This window comes from Ruditapes philippinarum, unplaced genomic scaffold (assembly GCF_026571515.1).
Source record: "Ruditapes philippinarum isolate M1 unplaced genomic scaffold, ASM2657151v2 ctg4812_1_1_1_1, whole genome shotgun sequence".
In the NCBI taxonomy this organism is placed as follows: Eukaryota; Metazoa; Mollusca; class Bivalvia; order Venerida; family Veneridae; genus Ruditapes; species Ruditapes philippinarum.
The window spans coordinates 1-20,493 of NW_026858186.1; the positions used below are offsets into that span (position 1 = coordinate 1).

The following is a 20,493-nucleotide window of genomic DNA, read 5'->3' on the forward strand; positions in this document are numbered from 1 at the left end:
ATATTGAAAATACGTCATGATATACATGCATAGTAATTAATTGAGTATAATTAATAATAATAATAATATATAATAAAGACTTAATTTAAAGAGGCAACATAGTTAGGCATGCCCAGTCTTCCCTATGAGCCTCTATCAAATATACAATGTACATAGTACGAACATTTACAACAAAAGGTATGATAAACAACAACAGAAATAACATTGTTACAAATAGTTAAGAAACATATAAAATGAAAATCTAGAGGGAAAAAAAATGAAAAAAAAAAGAAAAATTTTGTTTTAATTAAATATTTGTTCCGTGATAAATGTTATGAATAAAATATACACAATCAATCAGCTACATTGTACGTAATTATAAAAGGGGAATTGAGGCTTACCAGGTTAAGGTGTCTGCATCTCGACCCAGGGATCATGGGTTCAAGCCCTACTTTGGTCACGACCATGTTTCTTTAAATGACACCAGTACTATTTGCTTCAAGAAAGCGGACTCGAAAGTGATTAATTTAAGTTGCGCAATCAAGCGTAAAAACATCTTTAAACCAATAAAGTATAACTATGGCTACAACAAATTTCATTGCATGTAAATGATAAGTCAGTTGGAAACATTTTTGAGTGTCGACCTTAATAAATCTACGTCATCGAGTTAAAAAATTAACGTGCTTTCAAAGAAAATAATAATGGACAGCCCGAACTCCGCCTTTTGAAAAATGTTGACGCAAGACAGGATGCAAGATGAATTTATATCATACATTACGGCGATAAACGGTACTTAGAGTTATCGTGTTATGCCCAAGAGTGGCCCGCTTAATAATTATGTTTTTAAGTCTTCAGAAGTTGACTCAACGGGCCAATTGCATGTCTATTGGAAGCCTTTTATTAAACTGAAGTATAACTTACGGGATTGAAGCCTATAAGGATCTTATAACGGCTGTCGGTATGGACCGGAATATCTAGCTTGAGAGTAACTGTTTACGGCGGTGCGAGGCTATGTTGGGTATCCGCTAAACAGGTACCCCGAGAGCTAGATATTCCTGTCTGTGACGACAGCCGTTGTTTGATTGTTTTTCTTGCATATTACAAATTAATGATTTTTTGAAAAGAAATAACAAAAACTAATGTTTCATTCAGCACAATTTTCTTATAGTAGCGTATTAAGTAACAACTTTATATACTAAGAACTCAATTTATTCAGAAAAGGCGCGTTGGAATGACATTATTTAAAACACGCGACTTGTCTTACTATGGAGTATAAGTTTTTCTAGCAACTGTGTAAACAAGAGATAATCCTGTTTGATATGCAAGAAAAGACGAATAGCTATCAAAAGAAGCAAAAATCTGCGAAGTAGCTATCGTCTGTTTGTAATTCAAATGATATTTAGAGATACGTTATCACTAATACATGTAAGTAAATACAATTAAGATAGATAAACTAACTACAGAAACGTCATGTAGGGTAAATCTTTGTCAATTACAGTAACAAGATTACTTTATATTGCTATAGTCATAGGTATATGCATACATTAAGGAGATAGACGTAATATTGAATTAAAAGATATGGCTACGGTGAGTTATAATTTGCTTTATGATTATTTATTCATTTGAATAATATTGTTTAATTGGGTTATTTCTACAGAAATTGCATGGTTTTTGTGTTGATTAAGCAGGTATTTTTGGAGTTACAAAAATAAACATTGATGAGTAAAAATAAAAAACTCAAAAACTTTTTTTTTATTTCTTCATAGTTATTTTTGCTACTTCTTGTTTGTTCTAGTCAGTTATAAAATATTAAATTGTAAATGAAAATATACCGTTGAAGGTATTTTATAACGGATATCATGCATGCATGTTGTGGGTTATGAAGCAAATAATAATGAAACAATACAATACATATACATGTATAAGAAAATGGGGAAAAATGCAACACAAATCGATAAGCATTCAATAAGATAGATACAAACTAATATGTATGCATTAAAACAAATGATATATTTTTTTCTGTCATGTAAGTTTGATATATTTATAGATTGGATCATTCAAGCTTGAAGGGTTGGTACCTGCGGTTTTTACACCGATGACAAAAGATGGGTAAGTCGTTAGTGGTACGTGACAAACAAATTAATACGGTTGTTGATTTTTGACTATGTTGTGCCTAATAATGCACGTTTGTAACGTCGCTGTTCATTGGATAATCGTGACGTTTATGTAATTTTATATACACGGCTGTTGTCGATTTATGTATTATCCCACTTTTTTTAAAGGACGTACGTCTCCGCACGTACTGTCGGCTCCTCAATTATCTGCGTCATCAATTCAACCATAGCAAATTTAGGAAGTAAAGGGCATATGACACGATAATGGTGGTTAACCTATGGTGTTACAAGCTTAAAGGAACACCAGGTGTCAAAACCACCTTACCTGCTGAAGCTAAGTTATGTATAGACAGTTACTCGAAACCATTTAGTCGCCGCTTATGACCGCGCAGGGATAAACAGTTGCTCCAATTTTGATGCCTCAACTTTTTAAGCAAACTCTCTGCCACAACCGGCAATATAAAGAATTAATTAATAGATAAAGAACATATAAGCAATGGATTGAAACGAGACAGACATTAGCTTAATGTAGAAAATATTGTTGTATACTATTACTTAAAATGACTACAATGACTTTGACGTGAATCGTTACAGGGAAGTCGATTACGACAAGTTTGAAATGTATTGCAACCATCTTACAAGCAAAGGAATGACCCAGATATATGGTAAGCTATCTTTATCTAGCATGAAACAAAATTGCATGTGATGTAATTGTAATTAATGTCATTTAAGACAATGTGGTATGAACATTTTATAGAACATTCTAGCATAACGTGTTGTCTTGTTCAACTATTAAACATTTCACGAGTCAAGTTATAATGTGAGTGTTGTCTGGTTGGAATTATAGAGGACAGCAAACGTAAAACATAATACATCATAATACACAATAGCATTATCGTAGTCATAACCCTAACACGCATAGATGATGACGGTAGCCCAGGTGATATTGGTGCAGTGATATTGTCTGTATCAACACCATTGAATTGTCTTTATTCTGAAAACTTCACCCATTTAGCTATGTATTTCAGTAAATGGAACAACTGGAGAAGGTTTTTCGTTAACTCTTGAAGAAAGAGAAAAGATTGTGGAGAAGTGGATTGAAGTCGGGAAAAAGAGGTATGTGAAAATCTGAAAGAAACTGAAAGCAAATTTAAACTTGTCACAGCCTTTAACAAGTGTTTGTCCTTTTAACAATCTCATTGAAATCAAATTATTAATAAAGCTCCGGTACCTACTAAGCGAGGCATAGAGGAGCAATAGTTAACTTAGATTTGATTTTAAAGAGATTGTTCTTTTTACATTACTATAGTTATTTTTTTTTTCATAAAGATACTTTTTGTAAAGCAGTTGCATGTTATAAGCGCAGCCAAGCAACTACCGGAACAATTTAGATTATATTTAGTACAAGAAGAGATTTGGTAAAGGTACACCGTTAATAGCTTCTACTGAATACGAATCGCATAGTTCTCTGGGGGACACATAACTAGGATTTCGACAAATAAAGCCCCCAACAATAGGCAAATGTGATTTTGATATAATTCACTGAATTTCTGCCTTTTTGACATGGATGTTAAGTTTTATATTTTATCCTTAACATTCCCCATTATTAGATATTTGTCAATCGACATTGACTTCAAAATATATCGCTTTAACGTGGCCATGATTAATATGACGACATCAAGATGAAAAGAAACAATGGATCTGGAAATGGATCTTTTCCCATAATATGATAATTATATCAATAAGTGTTCACTTTGCAACTGAGGTTGTAACATTATTTTCAAACACTTAACTTTTCGGTAATTATTTACAAGTTTATGTATGTTAACAAGTTTCTTTTTGTCAATTCACATTATGATGGGGAGCTTTATTCGTGACTGTTTTAACCGATACATGTTTTTTGACGATTATGTCGCCAGTAACAGCGCAACAGATATATTCCCGAGCAGCTTTGTTAAAAGAAAAAGTACTTTGTATGACAGAACTATAAGTTGGTCGAAAGAAACATTTCAAATATTATAATAAAGTTTTGTCAAACAATTATGCTTCGTTTTTAAATATTTAACTATGTCATTATTGAAAATAAGTTTGAAGTGAAACTCCGATTGCAAATTCCATAAACATATGTTTAATGTAGTTGTTTGAAACAGTCTGCCCTTAACTGACATTGCATCTTTTTGTGACGAAATGGAAACTAAAATTTAAGTTTGATAAATTTTACAGCGGAAAAATAAAGTCCATCGTGGTACAGGTCGGAGCCTTAAATCTTCATGACACAAAAGCAATGGTAAAGTACCGACCTTTTACTTTGTTCACGTATTTTCTTTGAAAGTTAGGCATGTTATCATTTATAGCAGGTCACAACTTATTGGTAACTTGATACCTAAAGCTTATTTTAAAACTTTGATTCATCCAACTCCAGCTTTGTAATTAACACATTTGTCATTCCTATAAACTTGCTTAGTCCATATCATTGCCATCGATATTAAAAAATGACTTCAATTTTATGTACAGTCTCAAGCTTATTATTTGTGAATGATAGTCATACACCTCTCCGTATATATCTTAAGTTTAGGAGGAAATATATATTATTAAGCTTCTAATATAAAAAGAAAAAAGTAAAATAAATATTCTCAAGACAACATGAAATTGAATGTAAGCCTACAATTAAACATACTGAGGGACAATACCAGTAAGTACAAACAATAATTTACCTATCATTTTAGAAGTATGCCAACAGTATCAAAAATATGAACGACATTTCAGATGAAGCACCTTTATGTTAACATACGTAAGGCAGGGTAGTCCATATATCCTAGCCATTATTTAAGTAACATTCAATATTTAATGTTAGTCACAATTCCTTTCTGTATTAATATTAGGCTGAACATGCTGTGAAGATGGGGGCGGACGCAATAGCCACGGTACCGCCGCTTTTCTTTAAACCAAAAACAGTCGGTTAGTCTTTTAACACATTAAATCAATATTAAAATTACGGTGCAAAGACAAAAGTTCAAAGTGTAACATTAAAACCAAAAAACATACTTGGATGTATATTTAGACATAGGATTTATTCCCCCTCACTTACATTTTTTTTGTTGCTAAAAGTAAGGATTATCTTGGAGACAAAGCTTAACAAACAAATTGGCTCCTGTTTGATGAGTAATTTTCATTAAATGAAATGAGATACACACACGTAAAAAAACTTAAAATACGATATAAAATTGCTATAACTAGTCTTAATGGTCTCTTCAGAGACTTTCGAAAATAATTCTTGTACAATTGCTGCACGCATATGAAACGCATATGGTACGTAATTATATAACTTAACATTAATACGTAACATTCAGGATTATTCTATTTTTTAGGTTAATCATGTTTCATGTTTGATACTATTTGATTAGAAAGATAACATACAAACAACTGAAATTAATTCAAAACTAAAATAAAATTCAAGGCATTTGTTTGTTTCAGACTACCTTGTTAAATATTGTAAGGAAGTTGCGAGCGCTGCACCGAACCTTCCATTCTACTTTTACCATTTGCCTGGTGCAACTGGTGTGGAACGTAAGAAAGCTTATATTTTATATCTAATTTTTCATTTTCATGTCTGATAAAACATGTTCCCTTATGCACATCAAAATTAAATTGGCTCTACAGTAAAACTTTTCCTCTGCATTTAATAACCCGAAACGTATTCCCATCATAATTATGTTCAAGATTGGTATAAACGGAATCCCTATAGGATGCAAAAAAAAATGTAGCAAGATCGGTTTGATTGAGTCTGTCCATAGACACCGTCCACGCACCGTAGTATTATTTGATAATGATTAAATTATAACTTAAATTCATTTTTCTTAATATTGAACATGTTTTGAACTATATACATCAATAAAGATCTCTTTATGACATAAATATACTAAATTCCTCTTGTTCAAGTCAATATTGCTCGATCCCGTTTATGTCGTTCGTCGTTGCCTGGGTTTGTCGGGGCTGCGTTCATGTAATGCCGCCTTCCCTTGTTGACCTTTGTTCTCATATTCTGACAGGTGACCTGTAGTAACAGTATGATAAAAACAGCTTCAGTATTGTTATAACTTACTGAATGATAGTCGTTCTTTTAATTATTCTGAGTATTTTCCTCCCTAAGTTTGCATCGAAGATTTCTTGAAAGTTGCTGCTAAAGAAATACCTTCTTTTGTGGGTGTCAAATTTTCTTCAAACGATTTGGTAGACCTTATTGGATGCGTACACGTGTCAGCACCAAATAGAGACGATGGAAAGTTCAACATGATGTTTGGATATGACCAGGTATTTCTTATTTCTGATGAGCAAGTTTAAATACAGATGTTGTTTAAAGTTCGCTTGTACATTGATTGGTTCGCTTACTAACATAAATTAGAATATGTGATAGCGAAAGTGATACAAAACCCGAGACAAATGACAGAAACACTCGTTTGAATAACAGAAAGTTGATGTCTTCAAACAGACTGGGCCAAAACCACTGATGTCTATGAACAACTCGGACAAAATCACTGATGACTATGAAAATCTGGAAACTTTTGTAATATATCCGATTGCTTGGAACATCGTAATCACTCCATTTGCTTGCTAGTCGAAATGAGTGAACCACTGATGTCGACCAAAATCACTGATGTCTATAAATAGACTCCGTTAAGATTAATGACGACAAGAACAAGTGTAAGTAATTCTTATTTAGAAAGAGTGCCGTTCATTGACAGGTCATATAAAATCAATGACATCTATGAACATACTCGATCAAAATCATTGACATTTATGGACAAGCTCGGTCAAAAGAACTAACGTTCTTGTACAAATACAGTAACAATCATTCCCATAAACTTGCTAAGTCCATATCATTGTAAATTCTATGTTTTTACTTTTTATCGTAACACAGCGTCAGTTTTAAAAATAAAACCCATAGAGGCATAATTTCTTGCTACAAAGCAGAAAAGACATTAATGTATGTTAAATGATTAAATGTAACCTACCCAATTTCTTTTGAAGATAATTATGGCGGGTATGACACTTGGAGCTGATGGCGGAGTTGGTACTACATTTAACTTCATGGCGTCTGTCATTAGAAAGGTCTTAGACAGCAAAGATAAGGGTGACTGTATTGAAGCACGCCTTTATCAGTATCGCACCCAGCAAACATGTAAAGTGATGTATAAATACGGTAATGCATTTGCTCATAAGATATAACATAGACATTTGACCAAAGGTCGATTTGCATTCAGTAATAATTACTAAAAGTTTTCATATAAATCTTAAGACAAATTAGGTGCAATGAAGTCTCCTTGGTGTTTGTAAAGATTATTTTACATGACATAAATTGACTTCCGCCAAAAAGATGTCGTCCATGTATTCCCGTTTGTTTGGTAAAGTTTTAGGTTTTCACAAAGCTGGCATACATATGAGTGTTGAACCAATAGAACAAAAATAATTTAACATATGGTCTTTTAAATTTAGGCTTAAATCTGAATCTTAAATAATAAAACGAAATGTACATATGTATAAACATTTTCATTGATTGATTTATTATTTAAAAATGTCTAATATAGGGGATCTTCTTGGTGGCAGCGTGGCAGCATTCAAGGCTCTAATGACTTTGATTGATGTTGATCTTGGCCCAGCAAGATCACCAATGAGATGCCCAACAGACCAAGAATTAGAAGAGATCAGGTCAGAACTGCAGAATATTGGATTCTTTGATTGGTATAATTTAAATTGAACTGGAATTTATAACTTGTGTCACCTGATGCAAGTGCGTAGAACAAAAGAATACGCTTATAATACGCAACCTATAGAAAGATTAATTTTGCTTTATTTATTTATATTGGTATGGCCATATATGATATATAGGGAGAGGGTGAAATTTCAGTTTGACCGACACAAAAGCGACTTTGCAAAAACTGTTTACAAAATTATGATATTTGTTTCATCGAAAATCATTTTTTTTCTGTGTATATGTTATATGTTACATATTCGTCAGTCAAAGAAATATACCGTTTTATATCTTTCTGGTGCCGAACACCTTGAACACATTATGTATTTTTGTAATTGAATGAAACTTCAAAATACTAAAATAAAAGAGAATTTTGCTTTTTGTTGTTGTTTAAGAAATATTGGAATTATTGATAGTTCACTTTTACATGTATTGTTATTAATTTACTGTTTTGCTTGTATATATGTTTGTGTGGTTGTGTGGGATGAAGGACTGGACACATTTTTTTCAAAATAAACATGTTAAATCTAGTTGGATTGTTTGTTATAACATACTGTCTAACTTGATTAATATACCTAATGGATTCTACATTTATAAATTGTAAGCATTTAACTCCATAATTTGGTTACAAACATCACCGATATCTTTGTGTAACTGGGTGCTTTTGGATTTCGTAACCATATTAAAAGAGCACATGTGGCAACGGAATTGTTGGCGTGTATTTACGCAGAACATTATATCTAATGCAGCAATTAATCTTTATTATTGTATTTGGGATTGTTATTTATCAAACTTCGCCTAGTGATTTATTAATGTTTTCAGGTGCGTTGTCTAAAAGATTTAGAAAATACAACATTATTTTGAGAAGTGGTTTGATGTTTTACAAAATCGATATATCTTGCAGACGATAATTTTTCAGGTGTCATTTCATTCGGTTTCATTTGTATAGATTGGCATTTACATTACGTATTGGTGTACAAACTCACCTGAGAGCCTGACGTAATCTATAGATTATGAACTCGGTTTTTAGCGGTTTCATTTGTATAAATTGGTATTTACATTACTTTTTGGTGTACCAACTCACCTGAGATTATACTATAGAACCACTATGAACTCGAGAGAATAATGCACAGTTAATAAATCAACAAAATGGAGAGCCGTCTGGCTCATGGTAAGCAAGATGCAGCGGACAATCATGTTGGCAGTGTGGTACATAATGAGCAACGTGGTGAAATTAATCTATCAATTTGTTTAAAATGTTTGACAAAAAGTAATCTGGTTGTCTTTTTGATTTAATACTACATCATTTTGACTTTTTAGATTAGTTTTCAGTTCTAATTTGTTTCTACATTTCTTTACTTATGAAGAAATATTGCGTATCCACCACGTACCAACATAATTCATACATAATTATTTCGTGGTTTGTGGTTTAATCAATGATGTTATATTTTCGATCCTTGAAGATCGTTCAGCACGACATTATTGTTGTGCTTGTGGTATTTTTAGTTTCAACTTTTCGGCATTTTCTAGTTGGGTGGTTCCAATATTCCTACTTGAATAATGTTGAATCACCCTTAGGATATGTTGCCTGCTTTTTAAATTTGTCTTTTGACGTCTTATCTGTGATACGCAGGCTTCATAACCTCTGATCCCCTTTCAAAATTCCATTTTATTTAGTTCCGCCCATTGTTTTCTCGTTTAGGGCACACGCTTTTTATTACTTGGGGACCATACGCCGCTTTTCATGGAATGGCACTGAAGTGTCACATTGAAGGTTCCATGATAACCGCCGTATGAACACATCTGCGGATGTTTCTAAATTCAAAATTTTACTATTTCATGTTTAAATGTTGAATTCTGCTTAAGCCGGTGCTAGGGGGCGTGGACGGTAACTTGCACATTCCAGTACTGTCCATGAACAGGCTCAATCAAACCGAGCCTGCAACATTTTCAATTTTGCCGTGTTGGGCTTTCTTTAGGGATTCTGTATTTATCTATTTTGTGGTTATGATGACTATATATGAACAATAAAAACTATGAATTGTATAATGCATTGTTAATACTAAACACCAGCAACATAGTTATGTATGGTATAAGGCAGTGTTATGTTTGATTCAAAATACTCAGTGGTCGAGGGGTTAGAGTCGATAACTTCGAATCCAGTTACCTCTCTGGCGTGAGTTCGATCCCCGGGAGATGCTTTGGTAGTTTAGCGCGAAGGAAGGTAGTCTAGTACTGGTGTAACTCTCCAGGAACGATGGTTCGGAAACTACGCGCCTTTATGACTGAAAGACTGTTGCGAAAAGGCGTAAAATGAAACAAATAAACAAACAAACAAACAAAACCTCTCTGGCGTGGGTTCGATCCCCGGGAGATGCTTTGGTAGTTGAGCGCGGAGGAAGGTAGTCTAGTACTGGTGTAACTCTCCAGGAACGATGGTTAGAAAACTACCTGCCTATATGACTGAAATACTGTTGGATAAAGGCGTTAAATGAAACAAACAAACAAACAAATTAAAATATGCATGATATATCGTATACCATTCGTTATGGTCCCATAAAGTCATATTCAGACGTCGTCAGTTCCTTTATAAGAATCAATCGTATTTTTAGTTTATACAAATGTATTTAAGTTCGAAAGTGTTCGAAGTTATACGCTTATTGAAACAGTTTTGAATACGTTTATTTAACCAACCAATAATAAACATTGAGTTCACAGGAACATCGATTGTTCCTGGGGAGGTTTTAACCCACGCGGCCAACAATCCTTAGATTACTAGTCCGATGTGTTAACCACACTTGGCCACGATTTCACTTTTATTGTTTTAACATAAACAATTTGAAACATGTTGATAAATTAGTCTATGCCTGGATGAAAGAAAGATGTAGTAGATTGCTAGGGCAGACTATCATAATTCTGATAACATATTTGATATTTTTAAACCTACTAATGTTCACACTGAGATACTCATGCCCATAAAAAATGATTAATTTTAATTTCTTACAGTTACTTTGAATGCGATGCTAACATAAATAAGATAAGATTAAAATGATAATTTGCATTTCATATCTTGATATATCATATATCATTGTAAAAGTATCAAATGATGTCTTTTTGTTGTTGTAAAGATCAATTAGAACCTTCGTCATACAAGGTAGGGTGGAATATTTTACGAATTTCTATTCAGCGACTGCTAAAATACCATGTAATAAATTGATACACCTTTGTCTTACTCTTATGCATTTGGTGTTAATAATACCTAAAACTAAATTAGCGCCCAAATAGTTATTTTAATTCGCCTAACACGCTGTTTCGTCATTTTGATGCCGACAAAAACGACTGCATATACTTAATCAAAGGTAAAAGGCAAAAGCGATATTAAAATCAATTTAAAATTCTTCGCAAGTTGAATATAGAAAAAAACAATACCTTAAAAACATAATTTTATGTACAACAATGGTAACGAGTAATTCAGCGATTTCTGTAAAACAAGAGGGCCATGATGGCCCTATATCGCTCACCTTAGGAATAGATCTTATAAAGTATTTTCCTTTAAAAAAAAACAACAGGTTTATAAAATTCTTTAATGTCATTTAAAGGTTAGTGTCAAATGTAATGTATTTTTGGCCGACAGCAACAGGAATGCAAACAAGTGTATAGAAATACCTCTTTTTTCTTTTCTTTAATGTACAGGTTGCTAAAAAATACACCCCCTGTGGCGTGTTTACATCATGAAAATTTTAACAATGACATCATAATTAACAAGACGAAGTACAAATTTGGATAATACTTAAATAAAGCTGGGTCAAAGACAAAAATGGCCAGGTTGCATTTGTATACCAAATAACATGACTCATGAGGCTGTGATGTTACAAAAATTTCCTACCAATGACCATTCATATCGAACATTTAACCAAGTCGGTAAACAGGAAGAAGATAAGCGATAGAACTGAACTTTGCAGTCACAATACCAAATTTCAAGAGGCTGTGATATGTAGTTGCTAAGAAAACTGTTACGGAAATTTCCTTCCATTTACAATTAATGCTGAAAATTTCACTAGGTCAGAAAACTGAAAGTGGATGAGCCACATACCTGAAATCATATCAATGTTGTATACCAAACATCAAGAGGCTGTAATAAGTAGTTGCTGAGAAAATTGTTACAAAAAATTTGTACCATTGACCATTATTATGAATTAAACTAATGAGAAAATTGGTAAACATAATTTTTTTTTTCATATATGATTTTTTTTTTCGAAAACCAGTATTATAGTTGTAATAGATATCCCATTAGTGTTTAAATATCAAAATATTTTTTGATAGTGTTTACTCAGGGGTATCATGTTGGCCCAAGCATCTGTGGTTTATCATAATTTAGAACACCCTTTCTAAAAAAAAAGAACAACAACAACAATTAGCAGGGATCTCAGGAAGGTAAAAACTGTTTGACCAAAATTTTCACGAGTCATTTCAGTTTTTTCCTCTCTTTTAATCTCTTCATGAACCATTTTCATGTTTCAATAATGAATTCAAAAATTACTGTTTGAGAAGATTTTCAAGTATAAATTGATAATATTGTGAGGTTAAGTTATTTTAAAATTACGTATTTTTCTTGCTTAGTTAACAAAATGATAAAGATAATTAAGTATTACTAGCACCATTGATAATTACCATAATTATTTTTCCATTTTCACTAACATTTATTGAGGTCAATAACACATGTGTACATGTATAATTTTATAAATCATAACACGGGACGTCTGGAGGTGATATTTACATAAATACAGAATGCCATGCCTTAATACTTAACAAATAGTTAACGAAATACCTGTTTCAACGAAGCACACCGATAATTGTATTCATCTTCACTTCTTTGTTGTGAAATACGAGCTTATGTTACAAAATTTCTCAATTTTCTTGATTGGCGGACGTTTCGTCATGTACTTCCGGTTTAGTATAATTTATAATCTCAACTCGAGGTCAGATTGATACAGATGTTTTCTGAGGCAAAATTGTTGGTTTGATTTGATTTGATATGCATTATTTGATTATTCGAATCGTATGTTTGTTCTCAGAATGAAATATTATGACATAATTCGTTCATCAGTAGATGCGGTGTAGCTAGCTGCTATATGATTTTTCCCGCAAACCGGAAGGATAAGAAATGTAATATCCGTACTGTAAATTAAACTATCTTAATCAACTAATTTTTGTGGAAAAAAAACAACATTTTTGTTCACTTTCGTTTCTTTGTGCAATTTCATACACAATAAAATGTGCCAGTCATTGTCAAGAACCGAAATATTTTACAATTGTATTTCGGAAATGACACAGTCTTCCTTTCTGATGATATTACGAAATTAATGGAAAAATCCATTATTGAATGGGGAAATCAACTTCACTGTAGCTCTCAAATTTGTGCTATTCTGATCGACTCTGTTTTGAATTAACATTCACATTCAACAAACTTTTCATCCTTCTTATGCTTTAAAAGAAAAATCTTCATAACAATGTCTGTTGAGACAAATAATACAAGATACACTGTCTCAATTTATCCCTACAAAGAAAGTCTATATAACCTTGCAATAAAAAAACCCTGTAACTCCCAAAATAGAGACCAATTTTCAGCTTTAGACCATAATTTGAATATACTTTGTAGGAACTAACAAGCTAATGCCTTGTGAGAAATATCTAAGCTCTAGCCCTTTCCATTTTGAAGTATAAGAACTTTTGAGTTTTTTCTTTTAGTTGCCATAGCAACCAGAGTTTAGCATGGAATGACATTCTTTGAACAATCTTGATAGAGCTTCATATAATGAGTATTCCTGCCAAATAAAATAGTGAAATACAGAATCCCTAAAGAAAGCCCAACACGACAAAATTGAAAATGTTGCAGGCTCGGTTTGATTGAGCCTGTTCATGGACGGTACTGGAAAGTGCAAGTTACCGTCCACGCCCCCTAGCACCGGCTTAAGCAGAATTCAACATTTAAACACTAAAATGGTGAAATTTTGAATTTAAAAACATCCGCAGATGTGTTCATACGGCGGTTTTCATGGAACCTTCAATGTGACACAGTAGTGTCATTCCTTGAAAAGTGGCGTATGGTCCCCAAGTAAAAGAATGCGTGTGCCCTAAACGAGAAAACAATGGGCGGAACTAAATAAAATGGAATTTAGAAAGGGGATCTGAGGTTATGAAGCCTGCATATCACAGTTAAGACGTCAAAAGACAAATTTAAAAAGCAGGCAACATATCCTAAGGGTGATTAAACAGTATTCAATTAGGAATACTGGAACCACCTAAATTGAAAAAATGCCAAATACAAGAAACTTTATTACCATCTAAAATGTATACACATAAATAATGTCGTGCTGAACGATCTTCAAGGATCGAAAATATAACATCATTGATTAAATGTACTTGGAGACTTTTTACAGCCGCCACATGGCACAAATAACACGGATGTGACAATAAAATAGTGAAAAAACAGAATCCCTAAAGAAAGTCTAACACGGCAAAACTGTAAAATGTTGCAGGCTCGGTTTGATTGAGCCTGTTCATGGACGGTACTGGAAAGTGCAAGTTACCGTCCACGCCCCCTAGCACCGGCTTAAGCAGAATTCAACATTTAAACACTAAAATGGTGAAATTTTGAATTTAAAAACATCCGCAGATGTGTTCATACGGCGGTTTTCATGGAACCTTCAATGTGACACAGTAGTGTCATTCCTTGAAAAGTGGCGTATGGTCCCCAAGTAAAAGAATGCGTGTGCCCTAAACGAGAAAACAATGGGCGGAACTAAATAAAATGGAATTTAGAAAGGGGATCTGAGGTTATGAAGCCTGCATATCACAGTTAAGACGTCAAAAGACAAATTTAAAAAGCAGGCAACATATCCTAAGGGTGATTAAACAGTATTCAAGTAGGAATACTGGAACCACCCAAATTGAAAAAGGCCAAAAACAAGAAACTAAAAATACCATGTAAAATGTATACACAACAATAATGTCGTGCTGAACGATCTTCAAGGATCAAAAATATAACATCATTGATTAAATGTACGGGGAGACTTTTTACAGCCGCCACACGGCACAAATAACACGGATGTGACAATAAAATAGTGAAATACAGAATCCCTAAAGAAAGCCCAACACGACAAAATTGAAAATGTTGCAGGCTCGGTTTGATTGAGCCTGTTCATGGACGGTACTGGAAAGTGCAAGTTACCGTCCACGCCCCCTAGCACCGGCTTAAGCAGAATTCAACATTTAAACACTAAAATGGTGAAATTTTGAATTTAAAAACATCCGCAGATGTGTTCATACGGCGGTTTTCATGGAACCTTCAATGTGACACAGTAGTGTCATTCCTTGAAAAGTGGCGTATGGTCCCCAAGTAAAAGAATGCGTGTGCCCTAAACGAGAAAACAATGGGCGGAACTAAATAAAATGGAATTTAGAAAGGGGATCTGAGGTTATGAAGCCTGCATATCACAGTTAAGACGTCAAAAGACAAATTTAAAAAGCAGGCAACATATCCTAAGGGTGATTAAACAGTATTCAAGTAGGAATACTGGAACCACCCAAATTGAAAAAGGCCAAAAACAAGAAACTAAAAATACCATGTAAAATGTATACACAACAATAATGTCGTGCTGAACTATCTTCAAGGATCGAAAATATAACATCATTGATTAAATGTACGGGAGACTTTTTTACAGTCGCCACACGGCACAAATAACACGGATGTGACAATAAAATATTGAAAAAACAGAATCCCTAAAGAAAGCCCAACACGACAAAATTGAAAATGTTGCAGGCTCGGTTTGATTGAGCCTGTTCATGGACGGTACTGGAAAGTGCAAGTTACCGTCCACGCCCCCTAGCACCGGCTTAAGCAGAATTCAACATTTAAACACTAAAATGGTGAAATTTTGAATTTAAAAACATCCGCAGATGTGTTCATACGGCGGTTTTCATGGAACCTTCAATGTGACACAGTAGTGTCATTCCTTGAAAAAGTGGCGTATGGTCCCCAAGTAAAAGAATGCGTGTGCCCTAAAACGAGAAAACAATGGGCGGAACTAAATAAAATGGAATTTAGAAAGGGGATCTGAGGTTATGAAGCCTGCATATCACAGTTAAGACGTCAAAAGACAATTTAAAAAGCAGGCAACATATCCTAAGGGTGATTAAACAGTATTCAAGTAGGAATACTGGAACCACCCAAATTGAAAAAGGCCAAAAACAAGAAACTAAAAATACCATGTAAAATGTATACACAACAATAATGTCGTGCTGAACGATCTTCAAGGATCAAAAATATTTTCAAGTTTCATTAATATTGGCCAAGTGGTATTGTACAAGATGTCGTTTGAATAAAATGTGGACGGACACCGGACGACGGACGCCATTTGGTTGGCCATCCTAAAAGCTCACCTGCACTTTGTGCAAGGTGAGCTAAAAACGTTATGCCTTAGAAACAAATATATTTTATTTCTTCTTTTGAAAGGACAAATCCGAGTGTATGAATATTGATTTTTAGAGGTTTACCACAAGAAAAATGTAGTGCTTAATGTAAACCTATTTGGCATTAACATAGCAAAATATAAAATAAGTGTAGTATTTTGACTTATTTACTTAATACAAAATCACTGCTATTGCACTAATTGTTCAAAAGCAAGAATTGTTCAGGTAATTGACCAATGAGTAACTTATTGATATTATAACAGGACACCAAAATTTAAAAAGCTTTTGAGAAATAATAATGAAAGTATTTCTGAACAAATATGATATATTCTATAATATTTATCAATCTAATTCGTTTCATATTCATCATGAATTTGTATTTGAATGCCGACTTCTTTTATTGCCAGCTGAGGACAGCTATTTGCAGAGGCGTATTTACGTAGTAGTTAACTCGAGACAGCAGACGATAATTACGCGGTATTTTATTAAACGTATAAACATACGTACTTCCTCTTATTTCAAATAGAACAAACCAGTTTTGATATACCTTAACTGACATAGATTTCTTTCAAAAGAAATATGTTATAAACGTTATAAATCAGTTACAGGAAACATAATTATTTAATAAAGAAATCAAGACTGCGTTCTACGCAAAGAAATGGTAAAAGATCTATACGTCACGTGACACACGGACACTTCTATATATATTCTACGTAATATGCTTTCTACTAATATACTATATACTACATAATAATAACTTTCAAGCAATAAAGAATTGGAAGTTTTCATATATTTATATGTTTTTAGGCAGATTTTTATTAGTTTTCTTCTTGTCATTTTATTCATTATTAATTATTGGTATTTTGGCATTTAATAAGTAAAAATTAATCTTTTAGTTCAACATAGCTAAGAATACATAAGCGCATAATGTCAACACAATATCAGTTGTGATTTTATGATTCAATAGTTACCGGTATAACTAAACGAGTATCAGCATTTACAATGGCATATCCGTATCATTTTTATTGAAATCTAAACAGAACAATAGCAGTACCTAATGACTCAGAATTTCATTCGGAACATATTGCCGATGACCCGGACACCACATATTTTGAAAGTAGTTTTACCACGTAACTTTGAAGTCGACTTTGTGCAATAGGAAATATCAATTGAACGCAGAGACAAATAGTGTGTATGGTTGAAAAATGAACGTCAATCAGAATCATTTAAAGAATACGATTTTAGTTAAATCTTTCAAGTTAATACATTAATACTTTCGGTTTGGTTTGTAAAAACATGATAATCAGCAGATAAATAACAGTTTTTTCTATGGTTTTGCAAGTCGACATGAACATAGAAAGATACTTGGACAGGGTAAAGCTGCTTTTACTTGCATGGTGTCTTTCGGTTTGCACATACTTTCGCGGGATCGTGGACGTTATTGGTCGTCTCGTCATTTTTTGAGATAATCACAAAAGAACTAATGGAATTTTTGAAAGGAGTGTAATATATTTATTGGGAAGAAGTTCACAGATCTCATATATCCAAATATCCGAGAAATTTAACTAGAGAGTTTGCTTCCTATTCTCCGACATATTTAATTTGGACGTGTAACCGTTTCACTGACAGAAAGAAACTTTAGATTATTATTCTAATATTTTAGGATGGCCAATGAAATTCTCGGATTTCAGTTTGAAATGTTTAATTGACCAATGAAAATCTTTCTAATATTCAGTTCTTCCGTTTAAATTTCACAAATGATAAAAAATGTTTAATATCTTGCCTTCAAAAGTATAATTATAATATATATAATATTTGATATTTCATGCAAATCACTACTTAAAACTCTCGATGAGAATTTGATAAATTTAAAATAAAATATTGTTACGAGTTAAACGCAACAGAGAAGATAACACAGCAACAAATTTTACAATTTTAATTAAAGAAAAACAGTTATTTAAAATAATATAAAAAATTATGAAAATAAAACTATTATCCAAGACCTCGAATTTAACAAATGTCCTAAAATTTAACTCACAGTTCGAAATTCAAATTTTGTCCCACTCAGAATTAAAGAATCCAAACATATATATTACTATGTTAGCAGTAATCGCATAGAGTCACTATATCAATATCACACAATATTACAAATTAGCACACACACCTCGAAGTACAATCATGCATCATAATACTACCAATGAACAATCTAGAATACAAAACTAATTAGAGAAAGAATATTCCAGAATGAACATGAACAGAACTCTCTTGAACATGACAAAATATATAAACAATATAAAATTATTAAAAATGATAGTGGCATGAGTAGGTAACGAACCCACAACATCGCGATTATCAGTCCTGCGCTATACCTACTGAGCCATTCAGAAAATAGATACATTGTACTAAACTCTTTTAAAATAAAGCCTATATACATAACTATATAAACTACGGTCTGCCATTGTCTATCCGTCTATAAGACATTCATGCAGAAATTATATAATTTTTCGTCATTGGAACAATGTTCTTTTCATTTATTTCACATTTTGTACGACTGATGCAATAATTCATTTTAAGTGACTGTGTTTCTTTTGATGAGCGAACCAAACAATCATTAAATAATCATACAAACATTGTATAAAACAAACTGAATAATGATGACAATAACCTGGTCACATCCATACATCATATTGGACTTTTTATCATCTCGGTTTGGTGCAGGTACATGAACACATCCAATTAGGTCTACCAAATCTTTTGATGAGAATTTAACACCCACAAGAGAAGGTATTTCTTTTGCAATAGCTTTCAAGAAGTCTGCAACACAAGCTTATGAATGAAAACACTTTTTGTTCAAACAAAAAGATCATGAAGTTTACAATAATTTGAATACTGTCTTATATGTCATCATTTTGTTATTGATTAGGTAAGGTTTAATTATTTTAACTGAATAAAAGTGCATAGTTTGGGTTGGGTTGATGCTTCAAATAAGGTGTTAAAGCCGCATGCATCCAGATGTGCAAAAATATTTCAAGAAAATCAAACGATAAGAAAAATGTGAGATTACGAGAGACATAAAAGCAATTAAAATATAGTGTCTTCAATACAAAGTATTTTGATTTTTTTTAGTGACCTTAAGTATTTGAATAAAGAAAAAAGCCTTTAAGAGCAAAACCAAACAACTGTTTATGTAGTTAACAGTCTACGATACAAAAAGTCCTTATTATTCAAACGTTTCCTTTCTCCGCATTGTAGAAAGCACATAAGACAATTAATATTCCAAAAATGTACTCGTATTTGTGATATCATAATTAAACAAGCGTGACACATTTTAAGTCAGACAAATTTATTATTATCATTAAAGATATAGAATTTATAGATTAAACAAGATACTATAAAAACTATCAAGATATGGTATGGACATATATTGGTTTGAAGTAACATTTCTGTTATAACTGTCTTTAATGCAATGACGGAAAAAAACTTTTTTTCAAAACATGGTGTGACAAAGATTTTGAAATAAGTCAAAGGATACGTAACAAATATATATCCGTGATGCAAACAGGATAAAGAACCAGCGATAATGAAACAAAATTATTTCACTTAAGTTCCGCACCAGTACAACGGGCAAATGGTAAAAGTGAAACAGAAAGTTTGGTGCAGCGCTTGCAACTTCCATACACTATTTGACAAGGTAGTTTGAAACAAATAAATGCAATGATATATGAAATGATATTAACTTAAATGTAAAATGTGTTAAATGTTTTTATGCCGAGCGTCATTATAAATACAGTAAGTAAAGGGGACATTTGGATGCAACTCCAACAAAATCAACAATACACGCTCTCCGGCAAGAAATACAGCAGCAAGGCATGAAAAATAAGCATTTCTATATACAAATTTATGCGTTGTTGTAGTCTTAAAAAGTGTAAAAGATTCACTCACTGTCTTTGGTTTAAAGAAAAGTAGAGGTCCCATGGCTATTGCGTCTACTCCGACCTCCATGGCATGTTAAGCCTATTTTTATACGGACAAAATGTAAGAAAATCAGTGGGAACTAAAAGTGTTTTAATACATTGAATACTATGATTTTGTAAATCTTGTATTCTGCTTAAACGAGGGGTGAAATCAAATGACTACCTTGTCCCAGGTATATTTTGTTTTTCACGTTTCGCTCATTGT

General features: G+C 32.8%; 1 protein-coding gene across 1 annotated transcript; it reads left to right on the top strand.

Annotated features, from left to right (window-relative positions):
- Positions 1-1,449: 1,449 nt before the first annotated feature.
- Positions 1,450-8,219, top strand: LOC132752447 (N-acetylneuraminate lyase-like). The gene is made up of 10 exons (XM_060742772.1): positions 1,450-1,566; positions 2,027-2,088; positions 2,688-2,758; positions 3,122-3,209; positions 4,317-4,380; positions 4,976-5,051; positions 5,568-5,660; positions 6,244-6,404; positions 7,122-7,293; positions 7,679-8,219. The coding sequence occupies exons 1-10, from the start codon at positions 1,558-1,560 to the stop codon at positions 7,846-7,848; spliced, it is 966 nt and encodes a 321-aa protein (XP_060598755.1). The 5' UTR covers positions 1,450-1,557; the 3' UTR covers positions 7,849-8,219.
- The last annotated feature ends 12,274 nt before the right edge of the window (positions 8,220-20,493 follow it).